The sequence below is a fragment of the Drosophila serrata genome, unplaced genomic scaffold (assembly GCF_035046125.1).
Source record: "Drosophila serrata isolate PLE 108 unplaced genomic scaffold, ASM3504612v1 contig_382, whole genome shotgun sequence".
In the NCBI taxonomy this organism is placed as follows: domain Eukaryota; kingdom Metazoa; phylum Arthropoda; class Insecta; order Diptera; family Drosophilidae; genus Drosophila; species Drosophila serrata.
The window spans coordinates 10,907,865-10,928,397 of NW_028257280.1; the positions used below are offsets into that span (position 1 = coordinate 10,907,865).

A 20,533-nucleotide genomic window follows, 5' to 3' on the forward strand; every position below is an offset into this window, starting at 1 on the left:
CTTCCTGTGTAAATATCCGAAAGCATTTGAGGATAAGAGTGCCTCTGTCTATTCCTACATTCATCAAATTCAGAGACCTAGCAGAGGCATTCCCTCCGTTCATTGTCGAATATGTAGACTAGAATTTTTGTATTTGCCAAGCCTCGTGTGTTGTTCTTCCAACTGCAAAACGAGGATGAACCATGCCCGATTCAGATTCGGATTATACAGATACAGATTCAGCGACACTAAGTAAACATCAGCGCAGCTGTGCCAAAGGATAACACAGCACTCGACTGGAGGCTCTGAAAATATGCAAATGTCAGCCAACGGCCCTCTATATCCTCTATATCACTATACCCAACTCCTGGCCATTCCAATTGCCATCACATCCAGATAAAACACAAAACAATCCGAATTAGTAGCAAGCAAAACAAGGCAACGAAAAAGAGGAAAAAAAGGATTTTGCAGTGTGCAGTTTGCCGAAAACCAAATTCATTTTCAATTAAGAATTTTTCAGCATATCGACAGAAAATGTCCTGGGCCTAATGCTCGCAATGGAAAAACATTTGAAATGCTAACTAAATTACGCAAAACTTTGCACACATGTCTGTGCATATTTAGATTTTTGCGAAATTTACAGTGCCACCGCCAGTGCCACACTGCCACTCGCAGGACAGGCCATATGGGTGTCAGAATGTGGTCAAAATGCCAATTGCAAAACAATTGCATTTTGGTTACTTTGCTGTTGAATCCGGAATTTCGATGGCAGCCAACTAACAAACACTGCGACGGTTTCCGTTGACACCAGCTAAGGATATACAGAGAGATATTGGGGAAGCACTGCCCAAAAATTAAGTTAATTTAATAAGAAATAAATATACTATAAATATAAGCTACATTTGTAAGATAATAAAAAGGTTTGTGATATTATATATTTTCTATAAATTTGAGAGGTATAACTCCCATTTTATAGCTTAATGAGCGACTTGTTTCTCGTAAAATTTTCAATATATTTTCCCTGGTGCATTCATATTCCCGTCTAAATGACAATTAAACTCTGGATTTTAAGTTAAAAGCAAAATATTGTAGCAGGCACAGAGAGTCCTCCCTCGATTTCCCTAGCTCCCAGTCTCTCTCTTTCTCTATCTGCCCTTGTGGCGTGAAATTTCAACTGGATTTTCTTTTGCTGTCCAATGCAATTCTAAAAATTGTTAGACGACAACCAGTTCCGTCATATTCACACACAGTCGAGCTATATATATAAATGTATATGTGTGTGGCCCAAACAAAAACCCAAAAAGCAATTAAATTGTACACTCGGCAATGGTAGCAGGCAAAAGCCAAGCAAATCAACAACAACTATTACCAAACCGTCGACAAAAGACACCAAAGGCATCATGCAACAATATTATAACATTTGCAACACCAAAAAATACATCAACTAGACATACACATATGTATATATATATGCAAAATGCAAAAGTTTTTTATTTGGAACATGAGTGTGTGTGACAGCCCGACATGCAAATACGTTTAATTTCGAAAACTAAACTAATAAAAGCTTTGCTGCTAAAATGGCTTTGCTGCAGTTGAAATTCCTTTTTCCTTTTTTTTCTTTTTTGTCTGTTATATTTTTGTATGGTAAAAAACATAAACAAATGACCAATCGAAATGAATTTAGAGAAAAACTAATGCCACTAATGCTTATGGTCCCCAGATGGTAAAGAAAATAACTTGATTTCTTTTTCATTGCTTCAATTAACTCTATACTACTATAAACACTACAAAATATATCTCTATAAAGAATATATAAATCCTTAATTTATTAAAAATTATCATTTTACAATCTCTTTATTTAAAGATAAAACAAGAATGGAAACTAACTTCGGGCAACCTATGTTTATATACAATTATAGTTTGATATTAAATAATAGGATCTAATCGGAAATAGATCATAATTAAACTTAAAATAGTTGTGTGGTTTGAATCGTTTGAATCAATTTCTTCCACTAATCAAAGTTGTTAAAAATCTTATAACTTAGCCAAAAATGAATTAATTTTCATTCGGAAAGAATTCTTATGTTAGTTTTTATTGAGGTAATAAACTGCATACTCAATTTAAAATTTTATAAAATTCAAAGTCTTTACTACTATTAAGAGTGAATGAAACGAAAAGGCAATTTATAGAGCCTCCTCCAGCAAGTGACAGCGATGAGTTTGCAATAGGAAAATTTTGCGAAAATTGCCACCCAGTGATGCGCCGAATATTTCAATAGAGAATGATGAATATCTCACTGGGCGGAGTTGCTTCGTAAACTACATGCGAAATGTTTCCGTAAGCGCCAAAACGGACGTGATCCGGACAGTTCTTGAGCGGAACTGCTCGACAACAATACACACGGGTCAAATGAACACTCACACACACACACAGATACACAGCACGTACACTATATGCAAAAATACACGGAAAAAATAAAAGGTATTGATTGATGTACATGTGTATATAAAACATTCTATTGCTCTGAGGCATATTACAAAATAAAAATGCAGAACGAAAAACGAAATATCCCTTAGTATTTTGAAAAATGGAACTATCTTTACATATACTTCTTAATCCTTATAAAAATTAAGGCTAACCAAGTGTTATTTATTCAAGGAAAAGTTATAAAAATCTTATTTAATCAGGGAAAATTTCTTAAATGTAAGATACAGAACACTGAAATTTTAAATATACTTTTCAATTCTTTCATAAATTAAAGGTTAGCAAATCTTTTTTGATCAATGAAAACATGCAATCATACATTAAGAATATTAATTAAGAAATTGCTTAAAACCTTAATACATTTTCATAAATACATATTTTCGAAGGCAGCTTTTTCTTTTAGTGCATTTATAGAATCTCTCTATCTGGCAGTTAAAAACGGCAACAAAAGGAATCGCACATTTCAACGTTTTGAATTTGTAAAAGGATATTTTTCACATTATAATAAGAAATGAGGTTGAAGACGCGCCTCGCATGTTACGCTGCGGAAAACCCCCTTCTGTATCTCTTTCTCTCTCCTCTATCTCTATTTCTGTATCTTTCTATCTATTTTCCGGCTTCCTTTAAAATGCAGAACAGCTGAAAAATCATATAAACACAAATAATAAAATCGACAATTTGGCAAGAGCCACATACATAAATATGTCTGGTTGTGCGTGTGTGCTTGCAATGAGCACATAACCGCAAATGTACTGGCAACAAAACGTGCCGCGATTTCACAAAAAGACCAATGGGAATCCTCAAAGGAAAATGGGTTAAATTTTCCACTCACACAAAGAAACTCCAAGCGTAATCGACTCGACGACGCCGCTGCCACGGCCCCGTTCCCATTGGCCAGTGAAAATTCTTCTCGAAGTGCCAAAACCCTCAACGCATTGAATTCAAACTTTATTGGGAGTTAAATTTTCTTTTTTTCTTTTCTTAGAAAAGTACTGTTTTAAGAGATTTAATATTTGAATGGAAATCGATAAGGTATTTATGTATCGATAAGGTATTTATCGATAAGGTATTTATTTGGGTAACCCAAATGGAGGTATAATGAATGATTTATGATAAAACAAGAAACCAAACCAACTTATAGATCCTTGCATTTTGCATTTGAATTAAAGAATCGAATGGAAAATCAAACAATTTTAAGCTTCAAATATGCGCAATTTTGGCAACGATATTTAGAAATATTTTTATATGACTATTTATTCTACAAATCAATGTTTTAAAAAACTCATAACTAAGCCAAAAAAGCATTAATTTTAATGCGAAAAGCTTTTCTGTACTATTTTTTCCAGGCTTAACAAATATGCATACGAAGTTTGAAAATTTTAAAAATTAAGTTTTTGGTCAAATATTGACAATTTTAACAACAATAAATTTGAAAAAAATTTCAAAAATTTTGATGCAAATCAAGAATAGATATGATTTATAGGGTCGAAAATGACTCCTTCACAGAGTTTTAAGCTTCTGACTGAAATTATAATACCCTGCAAGGGTATACACAGAAAATAAATCTTTAAAATATTACGAGATAAAAGACATATCTAAATTTACATTAAACCTTCATTATTTATTCCTTACCTTTATTTTTATTTATACATTTCCCTTTGTAAGTAACTGTAAAGAAATCAAATGAAACGAATTAGTTTTTCAGTTGATTTCAAAGTACGTTAAATCGTAATTATGATGGTCCAGTCTTTCTTAACAATGCTAACTAACTGGTTGCTCTTCGCCTCGCTATTCCTGCTGACCTCATCTGGAATAGTTGCAGAAGCCTCCGCCTTAATGATCCAGCCGAGGATCTATGGAGGTCAGAGGACAAGCAACTCTGATATTGGTGGTTTTGGTGTCCAGATCTTCTACAAAAACAAACTCGTCTGCACTGGAGTCTTAATCAGTTCGCGACACCTCATCACAGCGGCACACTGCTTCGAGAATATGGCCCAATCTGACTTCCATGTGGTGGCCGGAACTTCACTCGAAGCCGTGGCCTTGACCCGATCCGAAAAGAAGAACGGAATGGTGGAGGTGCGACTGCATCCAAAGTTCGATAAGCTAAAGTTTATAGCGGACATAGCTGTGGTCAAGACGCAGTATCCGCTAAAAGGTCGGACCATCGGCTATGCCAAGCTCTGCAAATATCCGCTGTATAACGGGGACAGAGTCACTGTGGCCGGGTGGGGCACCGATGGAAAAACAAGGAGCTCCGACGAACGACAATACCTGCAAACCATGCAAAGTTCCATTGTGGGGCATAAACAGTGCGAGAAGAAACTAGGACGTAAGATGCCTCCGAATATCCTGTGCGCAGGAGAATATAACCATCAGACCCTGTGCACCGGCGACTCCGGAGGACCTCTCATCTGGCAGGATGAGGTGTGCGGCATTAGCACATGGACATGGAAATGCGGTGACAATGAGAAGCCCGATGTCTTTATGAGTGTTCGCCACTACGCCAAGTTTATTACAAGCACCATCAATGAAATGGGCTATTAAAAGGTTTAAACAATTTCTGTATTTCCCATGATGATGGGAAAATAAAATAAAAATATATCTTTATATTTAAATACTATTATTATTAATTTTCTATCGCTATGTAAGTTTTTCCCATCTCCTTACATGTAGAATCAATTGAATTCTACAGCTTGCTCTTCTGCTGTAGAATGTAGAAAGTACACCTCAGACTCACGTGCTCTGAATTCTTTTCCTCTCTTTTGTTTCACTCTCTTTCGTTGGGGCTGCTCTCTTTCAAGTTATTTTCCCCCACTATCTCTCTTGGGCAGCCAAGCGTAAGGTGAGAGCGAAAACTGCAGCGTTGGCGCCTCTTAACAGCACCGGCAAGCGTCAGAAGAAAGGAAAATAAAGAACGAAGAATTAGGAAAACAGAAGAGACAACAATAACACGCGGCCAGGGAAAATATATGTATGTAGTAGCGTAGTGTGTGACCCAAAAGTCTCACCTCACTCTCAATGGTTGCCGGCAGCATTTTTATAGTACAACTATTGCATGCCCCCACCACCTTCGCTCTCTTCTAAACACACTAAGCTCTTCATTCTTCACTTGAGGCTCTCTGCACTCAAAGAATAATAATAATATTTTCACATATCTCTGAAAATATTTAATATTAATATAGTCTAGGGATAGTCTATTTTTTTTTTAATGTTTATAAACTGTTTGTAATAAAGTTAAATGAGACATTTTCCTTACTTAATCTACATACCTTTAAGAATTTCACAATACCTTTAAGAATTTCACTATAGATTTCTTGCCTTTAACTTTTAAACGTTTCCAAGAGTCTATTTAGTTATTGTTTATAAATAATATATATTAATTTTTAATCTATATACATATATACTATTTGTCCGATCTCCATTTCTCTGAGTGGGGGAAACTAATGCCCGCCCCCTTTTGTCATTAGAGGCACTAATGCCACAACGGGTCGCTCGCCGGGCACTACTCAGTTCACATTGGATTCCCGAAGCGAACGCGCGTCGATCGTTCCGTTTCAGTTTCAGTTTTGCTCCGCTCCCGAGGCTTTCTTCTAACTCTTCCCCTAGATCTGATTCAATTCGAAATCAGAGTGTGTGCGTGTGTGTGTTAATATAGTGTCCGAAAAATTGCTGATAGTGCGTACGTGGGTCGTTGCAGGCAATTGAATTTAATTCCAAACCCAATTCCGGTGTCTCAAATATGAGGGAAATCGTACATCTGCAGGCGGGCCAGTGTGGCAACCAGATCGGTTCAAAGGTGCGTATAATTAATATTCACTTCGTGCCCACATCGCACACCTTTGCTCCATTTTCTTGTTAATTTTTTCGCTATCCTAACCTCACATGTTTAATTATAAAACATAGTGAGAACGAGCAGTGACTATAAATTACGCTCTCTTTCTCCTCTCTCTCTCTCTCTCACGCGGTGTCTTTATCGCTTTGCGCCTCTCCGCTCTTAATGTATTTTCCTCTTCGGTCAATTAAAATGGGGGGTGGTGGTGGGGCTGGGTAGTGATTATGCCGTTAGTTTGGGAAACTATAGAACTGCAAAAAAAAATATTAAAGAAACCTGACGAGCTTCGCCGGTTCCCTGTATCTTATCGCTTCCAAGATACGAATATCAGCTCGGTCGGAATATCTCATTCAAATTACCTTGGACTCGGAGCATATCACAGCCAATTAAGGCCTGAAAGTCACTTGGAAACCCAGCCAAGCCACCTTGGTCAGGTGTAAACAATTAGCTTAGCGTTTAGTTAAGAGCTTGTGAACGGGCCGCTAATGCAAATAACACTGCGGCATTTTTCATTTAAAATTCTTTAAAAGATTTATTGGTTTTAAGTATTAACAAATTAGAGTTATTTTAGAATGACGAAAACGAAACTAAACTATAAATATAGAGTTATTCTGCACATAAGCTATTTATAAACATATTTAATGACATTAAAAAAGCATATTCTATAATCAATATTATCAAAAAATGGAAACTATCTTCGCCATGTCGAAATTAAATACTCCTGCAGTTTTCAATTGAATTATAGAATTGAATCAGAAATCAATTATAAATTATTTTGAAATATTCGAATTCTTTAAATCAATATTTAGCAATATTTTTAAACGACAATTTTATCGATAAATTAATAATTTAAAAAACTCATAACTAAGCCAAAAAGTATTAATTTTATTTTGGCAAGATTTTCTATGTTAGTTTTTATGAGGTTAATAAATCTGCAAACTCAATTTACAATTTAAAAAATTTAGATTTTCCCAATTTTTGACAATTTTAACAATGTAATAAAAAAATTAAAAGTTTTGGTTTTTTTTTGCCGAAGATAGCTAGAAAGATTCGCCAGTTTATGCTAGCCAAGACTTTATATGATTTATAGGGTCCGGATATGACTCCTTCCTAATTATAATACCCTTACTAGGGTATAAGAACTTAAACTCATATCAAACCTAATTTTTTCCGGTGCACCTATGTAGATCTTGAACCGTTTTTAGAAAGCCAATCCACAAAGCCAAGTATTTTTGGCGGGAAGTTGTGGAAAACTGTACTGGAATGTATTTCGAAACTAGCTCGAAGGTCTCTTTGAAGCTTCCGTCTTCCGAACGTTTTTATTGTTTTCCCCTAACTGGTTTCGAATACTCGTACTTCTCATGGGCCCTTAATGTTTTATGTTTTTGCCCTCGTACAGTTGACTGATCTTACAGCGATCTAGAAACCTGTCCGACCGACTTATAGAAGTCTTCGTTGGTATTTGTAATTACTTCGGGCAAGGCTTGTAAATAATATCTATACTGCACATACATGGCTAGGAGGAGGAGCACATGACTCACAGCTGACTAAGACAAACTGCCGGGCTTATGTGTGTATTTCCCGCTATCGGAGCAACTTGAGGGGGTCTAATCAGTGAACTTGTTTACAAAACTTCAAACATAAGTACCTGACAGCAATGGAACTGATATGGCCACCACCGAAAATAGCAATTACATACTGCTCTGAACTATTTAAAGTACATAGCTTTTTGAATATACTTGAACAGGGCGGGAAAGCAAGCATGTTTGCTGGCAATTAGAAAAGCCGGAATGCAAACATTGCTGTAAATCCGCTCTGGCTGCCCATTCTAAGCTAATTCAGCGCATTAACATTAACTCGCACAATTTGGCGCGTCATGAAAAGCCAGAAACATCAACAACATAATCATCAACAGTAGCAACAAAAAGTCGTTGACGTTTGACACAGATTTTCCTTCCTTTTTTTTTACTGTTTTAGTGTCTTTTTCCTTGCGTTTCCCAGAGCAGTTTTCTCCATTCCGTTTCTCTTTTCGCCGTTTTACACGCTTTTCCACTCGACTTTTATGTAAACACATCTGCACATATTTTAAAAGCACATTTTCGCGTGTTTTTCAACAGCGGCTTTTGAGTTAATTAGAACGCACTTTTCGGGAATATAGCCATGGCCAATCCCATCCGATTTTATACGCCCATTAACGCCCCCGAACCGGGGCATTGTTACAACCATATTTTGTCGCCATTGTTGCGGCCCTTTGTGTATCTAAAAAAATGTATATATAAATAAAATAACATACGATTATTTATGCAATTTGCCGCTTATCGAATCTTTATCGATTGCATAAAACTTGTTTGTTGGTGCATTAAATTTTGAAATAATAATAGCGAACATATTTTGTTGCCTGTCCTATTCATACTCTTTTTTATAGGACACGATTTTGTGCCTTAATTGAATGTCCTTTTCTGATTAATTGGCTGTCGGTATGAATTATTGCCGCAGCTACAGAATAAACAAATAATAAATATGCAAAACTGCCTACGTTGTAGTAAAATGTGAGCACAATAGCGTAAATGGCGTATGGCGATTTTTAAATAAATTTTCAAAACTAATTGCTCTGCTGATAAAGGCGAATAGGCAAATATGAACAGCATAACAAAAAAAAATCAGAACAGATTGATTACACATTAAAAGCAGAGCTTATTCACACATGAATGGCCCTCGAATGAAAAGCATTGTAATTATAAAAACAGAGCTTTAAATTTAGCCATGGAAAATCTATTGCAAAACATAATGTTATCATTAAATTATGCATAATGCAGCATACTGTTAACCAATTTCTTAAACTTGGCTCTTTGGGTGCGTTGACGTTTGGGTTTAATTTTCATAAGACATCCGCAAAAAGGCGTCTTCCGGCTTGCTTTTTGCCAACACAATACAACACCCGAAATTGATCACATATGTGTGGCACAGACAGGCAACGGCATCTATCCAAGGATATTTTGGCCTGCAGCGTGAGTTCGTTTTCTTTTTTCATTATTTACATAAACCTAATTTTACCTAAATCATTTTGTGAACAATAACAAGGAAAATCTATTTACGGCATGGCATAAAGACGGAGGAAAAGCGTCGGGGAAAGTGCGGATGAAATTTATAGACGAGTGTAGCGTGGAAAAGAAAAGCGAAGACGGGGAGAGCAGAGAGCAGTCCTGGGAAAGCCAAGCTACAGACAATAAAATTAAAGAGTGGAATAAGCCAGGCCAACATGGCTGCAGCGACTCCTTTGAGCCCTGTGTGCTTCGATATTTCGCCTCAGGATGCATTTGCTTAGCACATAATGGCGGCAGGGCATCATCGTAGCAGCGCCAAAATAATGCACAAAATTGAATTATCGATGGCATCTATTGCAGCCCTAATATCTTTACGGTTACCCGATATTGAGCGGACAACTGGGGAAATCCATGGATTACCTTACGGCACATCATGGCTGATATGCAAATGCAATTTTCCAGGTGGCACCGCATAACGGATGCTGATGGGTGGGGCTAGAAGAAAAACAAGAAACTGATAACTTAGTTGGCATCTTTATTTCAACGATGCAAGAAATTCAATTGTGGCATACAGTTGAAAAGGGAATTTTTGCGATTATTTGGAATTTATACATTGATATATAAATTTTTGGTTACCTAAAGGTTTTCTTAAAAATATATTGTAGGGAATGTCATAAAACATTGAATAACATTAAATTAAAAGTAAGATAGATTGCTTAATCATAAAAAAACAGGATTATTTAATAGCATTAAATACTTCTATGAATAAATACAACCATCCCATTATTTGCTTATTTATCTTTCAAATCCAAATTTGATTTCGTTGATTATTTGAGTGCAGATGCTTGTTGGTGGCTTAGCTCACCTGTTATTGTTTACAACTGACTACCAGTTCTCATATCGCACACAATTAAATTCAATTCCTGCACCTGCTCCACATGCAAATTGACGGAACTTGGGATCGCGTGCCCACATCGCCGTCTCCGGTAATCAGATTTAATGTGCTCAGTTCATGGCTCTGTTAGAAGCCGTTGATTAGCAATTGGCAAGGGCATATATGTACTATGTGCCGATAGGAATCCGATACTGTACAGCCTCTATCCGAAAGCAGGCATGGTCAGCAATTACCTTAACATGCAATAAGCCATGTGCGAAAAAGAATCGAAAAAGGGGTAAATTTCAAGAACGAAAAACGAAGCAAGAGGGGCCAAAGGGGGGCATATCCCATTTTTTCGCTGGCGAAATATTTTTCAATTTACATAAAAATGCGTTTATGCATACCAAATGAGCCGCACACACACACAGACACACACAAACACAAGCTCTTTGCAGCTGCTAGCTCCCAGCAACCTTGCGCCTAGCTGTATGCAATAGAAAATAGGGGAAGGCGATGGAGCTAGGGATAACCCGCGGTCCGGAGGAAAGCCTGGCAGGTGGAAGGGCAGTGCCAGCGCTCTGCTGCACAAACTGATTATAAATAAACAAAAGGGAATTTTTATAAATATTTTCCACACTCATACCCTCATCTCGCACACACAGAGATTCCCATTTCCAGGGCCTTCTCCACTGCTCCCTGGCTTGATGGAATATAAAAATTACTTATTTATGTATATATTTTTGCTCCGTTACGCTTTGCTTTGAACATGTGCACGCAAATTGATGAACAAAAGGGGAAATCACAAAAAAAGAAAAAATGAAAATAAACTGCGCATAAATATTAGGGAAAACGTGCAGAGAAAATACCACACAGCGATAAAGACATAACACCATCGGTACCATATTGTCATCTCATCAACAGTTTCTTGTTTTTCTTATTGCTATCAAAAGAAACCTAATTATATAGGATTAAGACAATATACAAATATACAATGAATCAATAAATATACATGTCTATTTTTATACCCTTAAAGGGTATTATAATTTTAGTTAGAAGGTTGAAAAGCAGTGAAGGAGTCATTTCCGACCCTATACCTACCCTATAAATTATATATATTCTTGATCAGGATTAACAGCGGAGTTGATCTAGCCGTAAAATAAATTTTTGTCGAAAATAGAAATTTACATCGTTAAAAATGTCAAAAATTGGCAAAAACAAATTAATTTTTTTTTAATTATAAATTGAGTATGTAGATTTATTAACCTAACAAAAACTAACATTTAACAGCATTCCGAATTAAACTTAACGAATTTTTGACTTAGTTGTGAGTTTTTAAATCTCTGATTTGTGAAAGATATTGTCAATTCAAAATACCCAAAAAAATTGATTCAAAGAATACAAATATTTTTATCTTAGTTATGCTCTATTTACGATTCGATTCCTATAATTCAATTGAAAACTGCAAAGGTATTTTAACTTTGGCTTCCCGAAGTCAGATTCCTTGCTTGTTGTGAATTATTTAAATTAAATGTAAAATTTTAAGATTATTTAAGCAGCCTTTACTTTAAGACTGCATCTAAACCCCAGCTTATGGTTTACTTTCTGTCAAGTTATCTTATTGAATTTCTCAAGACTATAAAGCTTATTTTAAAGCTATTTATGTAGTTAATTATATAGTTTTTTTTTTAAGGAAACCCAATAAGTTTTCCTTTTCTCCAAAGTCAGTTCTCCTTTAAGAGTCTCCGAACGAAACCAAACCGAGCCAAGGCAATCCAAACCTGACCGTTGGTAGAGACTCCTGGGCAGCTGTGGGCACCTGTAAGCCGCTTGCTCCTACCAAGCCGACACGTTGACCAGGCCAACAACAATGGCCATGTGGGGAGTCCGGCAAATGGCCATTTGTTATTTATTTAACACTTTTAAAAAGCATTCCGCTCGTTTGCTCATTAATTTCTCATGCTGCTCTTAACGCCGCCATCCAACCATTCGTCCTGCCAGTCTCCGGGAAAAGTGCAAATTGCATATGGTAAGTGGAGTTGGATTGCCAGGACGAGGTGGACCTAGGACACGGGACAGAGTCGGCAGGGGGCGGCATATGTTTCATTACCATTGTTATTCGAGCAATTGTTTTGCTCTTACACATTTTTCGTTCTTTTTTTCCTGCAGTTTTTCAATTACTTTGGTAATTTTATATTATTGAAATTGCAAGCCGCAAATTGTAATTATTGCGCATTACACTGCCAACGAGCTGTGCACTCCGGCAGATAGCGGCCGCCATGAAATATGTTGCACTGTTGTAATCTGGTATTTACGGTATTTAAAAACAAAAAAAAAATTAATAATACAATAAAGCAACATTCAGCAGTGCCCCCAAGTCCTTGGCAGGCAGCGAAATTATTTATGCAATTGGATTTGCCCGCTACACAGAGAGCTACAAATTGCTGTCTTGCCGATAAGCAGCAGGCAGCAGAATTTTACACACGCCGTGAGCTTTTTGGGGAGAAAAGCCGGCAGATAAAGCATTTGGCCGGCAGATATTAACCGCAAAAGCCAGCAAATTTATGGCAAAGCGAAACATAATTAAGCCAAAAATACAACTCGCGAAAATAACAATAATCAAGATTGGTTTTGGTCTGCTTTTCCACGTGTTCTGTTCTGTTTCGATTCATTTTAGCCTCGTTTTATTTTATTTACGCAAATTGCGTTGACTAATTGTGCGATCGAAAAACACGAAATGGTTTGCCTAAATAAACAATGCAAAAAGGATGCAGTTGTACAACGAGTAATTAATACTCTTGCAGGATGTGTAATCAGAATGAAGCAAAGAAAATCGAAGTATATATAATTAACTAGTTCTTACACCAGAAACTATATCCTAATATCCTTATTCTAAGTATAATGACTCTGCCTAACCACACTTTGATATAAATATAAATATCTTTAAGGTAATTTAACTATGTTTATTTATATGTTATCCAAAAGTTATTATACCCCCAAATAACTACACTGAATAAATTCAAAAAATAACGAAAGCGAGTGCACCAAACCTCATTAAAACCCAATGTGGTCAAAATATTTATCATTTATGTGTGTGTTCCTGTGAAATCCACGCTCAAATAGCATTTTGTTTGCATTTATTTGGACAAACATTTGTCCGTCGTTCGCGGTCCTTGAAAGATTAACATCGGTTTTATAATTTATGACAGGTAGCGGGAAAAATGGTTTGCCAAAAGAAAAGCGATATTTCAGGCGGAACAAAAACCGCAAATGAACGAATAACTTAGCCTAAATGCTACAGCAAATCAGAATCAACAAATCGGGTTTCGTGTTTTTGGTCATTATGATGGTTAGATCAACACACATCTGCCAACACTCACACTCACATTTTACGGCATAATTTCGATTTGTGGTTTATCAAGTTAGCGAAACGAAATTTATCAAAATATTTTCAAGAGCTTCAGAGAGGTGCAATTATTTTTTGATATTCCTGCACCGTTCAATATTCATTTCGTTTCGATTCAATTATGTGCGATACCATGGAGTGCATTAGGTTTAGAGTGAATCCTGGCTTTAAACCCGCTCGAACAGTTGGCAAACAATTTTTGTTGCATTTTATTTTCGCATTTTACATGAAAGCATTTCAATTTGACCGTATTTGCATTTGCCTTACATACATATATTGTATTTCATTTCGGGCTTATTTGACAAACAGTATTAATTGGATTTTTTATGCCCGCACATATATTACCAGCCATTTCGCTTCCAAATGGCAATTAAAATTAAAAATAAAAAACAGTTGTACCACGGGTTTTTGTAAAAAGTTTGCATTGGCATCCAGGCCGATCAAATGGTCAAAGCGAAATTCACGCTTGGCGGTAATAAAAATTAATTCCATTGTTGAATCATAAAAATCGTTATAGAATATTGCCGCAAAATGACCACGTGTTATCAGCAAAATGCACACACGGCCAGCGGGTCAGGGATGCCCTTACTATGTAGATGCGGTTAGAGCGAGAGATCGAAATTGATTAATGGCGCGAAAAGTTAGTACAGTTCTTTATCCGTTGTCCTTTTATCGGTTTCATAGCATTTTCCAATCATTAAAACAATGCAAAAAAATAAAACATGTAAATTATTTTGATAGTGAAGCGCCGGCACTTGAGAAAACAACAAAAAGTAATGCTATTATAGTCATTAATAACCAACGGCGATTCATTTGACCAGCACTTAATAAAGCCCGACCTCAAATACAGCAGATCATAAAAAATAATGTTGGTTGTTGGTTGGCAAAACGATACTACATATTGCTGAAAACTGTTACAAAAAAATATAGAGGTGTAAAGGTAAAAAACTGAATGGTTTTTTCCCAGATAGATTTTATAAATTGCCATTTCCGTGCCCTTCTTAATTACTGCATTTTTGTTTAGAGATGTACAGGATTCCCTTGGAAAATGTTATCCTGTTTGGGGTCTCAGTTGCTCCCTCACCTTGCCAGGTGGTTGGGGAAACCACTTCGAAGTTAACACCACATGGGCTCACACCACCACCGGAGGTAACAAAAATGTTTCTGCGCCTATACGATATATGTGTGTTTTGCCTGACACTGTTTATTTATTTAGCTGTTGCCAAAGTGTTCTTCAAGCCATGAACTTCATATCGCTTACCATATAAATATTATTATTATTACCCTCTTTGCTTCAGGCCAACAAACCCGAAATTGTGAGTGTGTGCATATGGTGTGTGTATGTTGTGTATGTGCATGCGAAATGATGGAGTGCAAGTACTGGTCGTTTATATGCATGGCACAGCCGTAAAATACACGGTGGAGGAAGCTGCTCCCCAAAACATTGGCCATTAGCAAATATTATTGCAACCCTTTGGCCAAAGAATTGACAATTTGAATTAAATTTTTCCCTAACTTCCTAGCTCTACAAGAATCTAGTAATATATTTCAGCTAAATGGAGTCAAGAGACTTAAAAATGTAATTACATGTTACCATGTTGACTATAGTATTCCTTTAATAATAAATAAAGGATCTCATTTTGTAAAGAAAATATATAATATAAATATATGATTTTTGTCATTAAATTTGAATTTGATCACAGATAAGTTCAGACTCTGAAGAGGTTAATAATCCCTGAATCTTGAGGGATTAATTCAGCGGTTTATTATGTGAAAGATCTAAAGATTGAATATTAACAAAACGTCTCCTAAACAATGCACCTAACCTCTAGAAATCAATAAACCAAAGTTCGATTATTATATAATCCCAGATCTATTTTATATTAACCATATATTAAGCTCAAAATTACCTCAACTTGAAGTTAAACCCAAGAAATTGAATGCCAGAGTTGACCTGATGAATGGACATTGTCTTTCCCATCACCACCAGCAGGACAGCATTGGCATTAGAGCGCGACACCTGGGCCCAAATCAAATCTAATTCGGGCCATGTTTGTCTCGTTTTGACCACGGAGCAGTAAACAATTAAAGCCATGGTGGCCACACACGCACACACACCCAGGCGTGCGTACAACAAGAACAGCATCAGGAGCAAACACACACAGCACCACAGACACAGACACAGACACAGGCACACCATGCGCACATTAGTTAAGTCAATATATTCAACCAACGAAATATACAATAAATATTTACATATCTAAATCGACAATTATTGAAATCTCAATTGAAATTGTTTGTTAGCCGCCGCCGCCGCCGTCGCCGCATGCCATGCCCCTATAGAGACTGTGTGCGCTTAAATGAAGCCATACGCACCGTTGACACACCTACAATTAAACGTAAATATATATGAATGTATATATATTTACTGGAATGTACAACGTATATTGATATCTGAAGGAAGGAAAAACCAAGGCACCGACAGATGCCATCAGACGGTTAACCTTTGAAAGCAATTGTTGGGCTGCTTGACAAAAGGCGAGGGAAGCTCAAGAAGTTGCCCTTGAAAGGGAAATTAATTATATGTTACTAGAAATATTATTCAAATTATATTTTCCTAAAAGAATATAATTTTTACACTCTTGTAGTATAAGTTCTCACCTTCAAGCCCCATCTTGGCTCATTACCTCTTAGCTATTGGTTAATTATTTAATTTCCACCCTTGCTTGCCACCGCCAACAGTGCGTATGAGTTATGGAAATTTTAATTATAAGCTATTTGATGTTGCACTTAGACTGCGTCATCGTTGTCCTTGCCGACCCCTGTGTGTGTGTGTGTGTGTGTGTTAGTGTGTGACTGTGGCAGTGGTGGTGGTGTGTGTTGTGTGTGTGTGTATGCATATGCACACAAGGCGGGACCACACATAAGCCGAAAGCCGAATGACCAATACTAATGAACAAACATTTGCATATCCTTGCTAGACAACGGTCTTTTGGCCAAGCCTAGGACCTACTGGCCCGCTCTCTGCGCTGCCAATGATTAAATTTTAGCAGCGCAATATTGCAGGGCATCTTGAATTTCCGAATGGTCATTGCGAACTTTAATGCTGTCAGGCAATTAAAAAAATATATAAAAATGAAAACACAACATAAACAACAGAGTGCAGCAACCAGCTACAAAAAAACAAACACACACACAACAAAATTGATGGGGAAAATACTGCGAATGGAACGCAACGCAACGCACTGATAATGACAATTAGTGGCCACATTTAAATTGATGCACTTGACGATAAATGCAATTGCAAATTCAGCTGGGTGTTTGTGTGTGTGTGTACAAAGGGTAATTTACAGAGGGAAAAATTGCATTTTTCTGGCGAACCGAACTCGCCTCGAAATTCACACGTGCCGTCCACATGCCGGGTCATAAATTACAGCTGCAACGCCAATTGCTTCATTCGCAATGGCTACGTGAGTCTAATTATGCCACCGAATGGAGCATTCTCTTTCTGCAGGACTCGCTCCGAAAAGCAGGCTATGATGGCCCATAGTCCATGGCGAAGCGTTTTATGGCCCTAAACGATGCTGGCCAATAAAGACAGTATGCGAGTGCTGTTGCTGCGGCTGTCAACTGTCGATAAGATCCTTTTAGTGTTATTACAAAAAATATACTCCTTCGCCCCGCCCCTGTCCTGGAAGGGAGCATTAAGCGTAGTTTGGGGTACAATTCGTTATTTTGCGTTTGCGAAACACATAAATTGCATTTTTGAGCAGTCGGAGACGGATGGAGCTCAGCTGCCAATTGCCAGTTCCAGCTGCCCCGAGTCAAGGCTATAGCCAATGTACATACATGTTGGATTTATCCTTTTTTTGTTCTTTTTGTCACTCCGAATCGAAGCGAATGGTTTATGGCCGCAGGCTGCAAAGTGTCATCCATCGATGGGCGGTCGTTAAGTTTCCAGAGTGTTTTGGCATTCGCATTTTCAGTTTTATAGTCCTTATTTTCGCAAGGGTTATTTTCGTCCCCCCCTCACAGGCCATCGGCTGGCCAAAGCTCATTACTCTAATGGACACCAAATGCAATCCCCCGCCATGCCAGAAATTCAAATAGATTTTTCGGTTCTGGCGGTGAAATTAAAAGAAATTAACTTAGCCCGGCGCACGCTTTTGCATTTTAAGCGTTCGCCCGCAAATCGCACGGATTTGTCGCACATTTGTAAATTGGCAAATGATCGAAATGCGCTGAAATCCTGTTTATTATTTTATAATTAGTTTAATGCCGTTGGCCGAAAGCTCGAATTGCATTTCTAGTCTCACCTCCTGTGGTGGGTTAAGAAATCGCCAGGGGCGGAGCGGGTTAATGCGTATGCGGTTGAACTTTTAATGATTTTCATGCACGGCGATGAATGTTAATTAGAAACACATTGCATTGCGATTGCGATGCATTTTTTATATGCCAAATATGCAGGCATATTGAAATCTATGGATATTTAATTATTAATTTTAATTGAATTTTTATAAAAGCGGCTGCATACTATCAGACAACTTTACATTTGCTCTAATGAATTATTTAAAATTTTTTAGGACTGCCAACAACTTAATTAAATCTTCCATCGGTTTGTTTTGCTATAAATGCCTAAATTAATTAGATAAAAGGTTTTTCAGGAATACGAATTGATTGCCGGCGGAAATCATCAGGACCTCGACCAACGAAATCATTTCGCATGTCAAGCTCAGCGCCTTCAGGCAAAACTTGGCCATCATTTAATATTTATTACTGCAATTGTTTATTATTTATGTGAGCCGCGAGCTACAGCATCAAATTTAGTATGCAAACGCAGCTGCCGAGCAATCTGCCATCCCCTTTCCGTTCTCTAACCTCGCCATCGCTCGTTTTTCACTTCCGGTGCGACATGCACTTCCGTTGCTTTGCGCTGCGCGCATCCCTGTCTTATGCAAACTAAAATGTCCTTTTATAACCAACGGCTAAGGAGAAGGGCACAAAGCAAGGGGTACACGGGGAAAAACTAAGCAAAACTTAAGGGGATTCTTTTAAATTAAATTGGAAAATGTGAGGAAACCAATTAGTTATATTTCTAAGTATTATTGTGTTTAAACCCTAATAAATCCCTTTCAAAAATTTTAAAATTGTCTGATATTCTTATACATATAAAATATGGTTTTATTTTATTTAATTATATTTTTTCCCTAAATAGTTAACAAATTCTTAATTAATTTGTAGTTTTCCTCCCTGTAAAAGTTGGCCAATTAATTTATGCGCGTTTTTTGTCAACTTCCTGCGGATCGTGCGTCTTAGCCACTTGACTTTTGTTTTTCGGTTCTTTATTTTTTGGTTTTTTTTCAAACGCTTTGGGAATTTTAATGTTGGATTTCTTTCAAGTAAGTCCAGGGTTCGGGAGCTTTGGTGGCCACAAAAAACAAAAAGCGGTCGCCGTAAAATGGCGCCGCTTTGGTCAACGTACGCAGCTCTTTGTTTACTTTTAATTTGATCATGGCGTTTTTTCCTTTTTTTGGCCAAAGTACTTTGGCCAGGTTCCCCTCCCAGGTCGCGCGCGGCATCAACGCAATTTTGTAATTAAGCAATTTGACCGCGGCCCGTAAAAAGTTTTAAGCAAATGAAAGGCAGCATAATTGTTTTCTTTTTCATGTTGGCTTTACTTTCCAGCTTCAAATAGGAAGCTGATGGCCTGTCTCCGGCCACTTTACCCACTTCAAGATGCCAAACCTTGGGCGCTGCCGATGTCTTGTTGTCAGGATGACGGGCAGGGATGATGGGCAGGCAGATTGACCGGCAAAAGTTTGCGTAAATAAATTATGTTGCTCACTCAATGCCAACGGCCGGCAAACGGAGCGAGAGTAGACTACAAAAAGGAAAAGCGCTTATCTGCAATTGGCTTCGAAGAAGGGCAAGGGAATACATTTGAATTTCCCCACGGGGCAACAAGTGCCAGGCACCGGGAATCCCATGCGGGTTTTTCCGGGAAAAGCGTGAGAGAGGTGGGGCATGCAAATCAAAGTTATTGTCAAGCCAAAAGTGCCCACCGATGCGTACAATTGAGTGTCATATTTCCAGTTTGTTATGTATGCAAAAAGCCAGGGCATGTGAGGGCCAAACTTTTACTGTGCTCGCAAGTTTTCCTGGCCAGCGATTCTTTCCTTCTTGTCTCTCTGAGTGAGTGTGTGTGTGAGTGTGTGTATTTTGGCCATGCAACTTGTTATCATTGTTGCGTGTCTAAAAGCCAATGGAGGAGCAAAACTTTTGCCAAACAATCGCACTGGCAGCGCAAACATTTATGCGGCTCTCCGATTAGCATGGCTTGGCGTCTTCGAAGACTTTGAATGCGAAATGCGAAAAGGAGTAGCATACGCTTTGGGGCCGGCACAAAGGACATGCATTTGTGCGAAGCTCGCTTTTTGTGTGTGTGCAATCAGCCGCTATCAAATTTTTCCGAACTTTTACAACTTTCTTCTTCATCATAGCCAAAGTCCCTGGGCTTACCCTTGGCCCCGCTCTTTGTTCGCCGAACACCGAGAAAAGACTTCAACGCTTCACGCAAGCCACTTAACTATTTATGGCTTTATATGCGTGTGTATGTGGATGGGTGTGTGGGTGTGTGTGTGAGGGTATCCTGGGCAGAGTGTGCCGCCAAGTGCTGGATGGAATGTCTGACAAGCGGACTTGACATAAACACCGGGTGTCATGCATTATTCAGGACCTCTCCTTTGAAGGGGGAAATCAACTTGGAAAACTCATTTTGTAGTAAATTTTTTTTTTGCAAAAAAAAGGTATTATATTCTTAAAATATTAAGAATTTCATACCTATAAAGCTCTATAAATAAGTAAATTTTGTTGAGTATATATACAACAGAATTATAATAATTTATATGGC

At 37.6% G+C, this 20,533-nt stretch overlaps 2 protein-coding genes across 3 annotated transcripts in view; both read left to right on the plus strand.

Annotated features, from left to right (window-relative positions):
* Nucleotides 1-4,222: 4,222 nt before the first annotated feature.
* LOC110176400 (seminase) lies at nt 4,223-5,082 on the plus strand. The gene has a single exon (XM_020942735.2). The coding sequence runs from the start codon at nt 4,223-4,225 to the stop codon at nt 5,009-5,011; it is 789 nt and encodes a 262-aa protein (XP_020798394.2). The 3' UTR covers nt 5,012-5,082.
* Nucleotides 5,083-5,941: 859 nt separating this feature from the next.
* Nucleotides 5,942-20,533, plus strand: part of betaTub97EF (beta-Tubulin at 97EF) — a 28,749-nt gene continuing 14,157 nt past the window's right edge. The window contains exons 1-2 of one of the 2 annotated variants that reach the window (XM_020942731.2): nt 5,972-6,100; nt 6,165-6,263. In XM_020942731.2, the coding sequence (XP_020798390.1) occupies nt 6,207-6,263 (57 nt within the window). In that variant the 5' untranslated portion in view covers nt 5,972-6,100; nt 6,165-6,206. Of the gene's footprint in view, nt 6,264-20,533 lie in introns of both variants that reach the window. The other variant, XM_020942730.2, reaches the window with a different exon arrangement.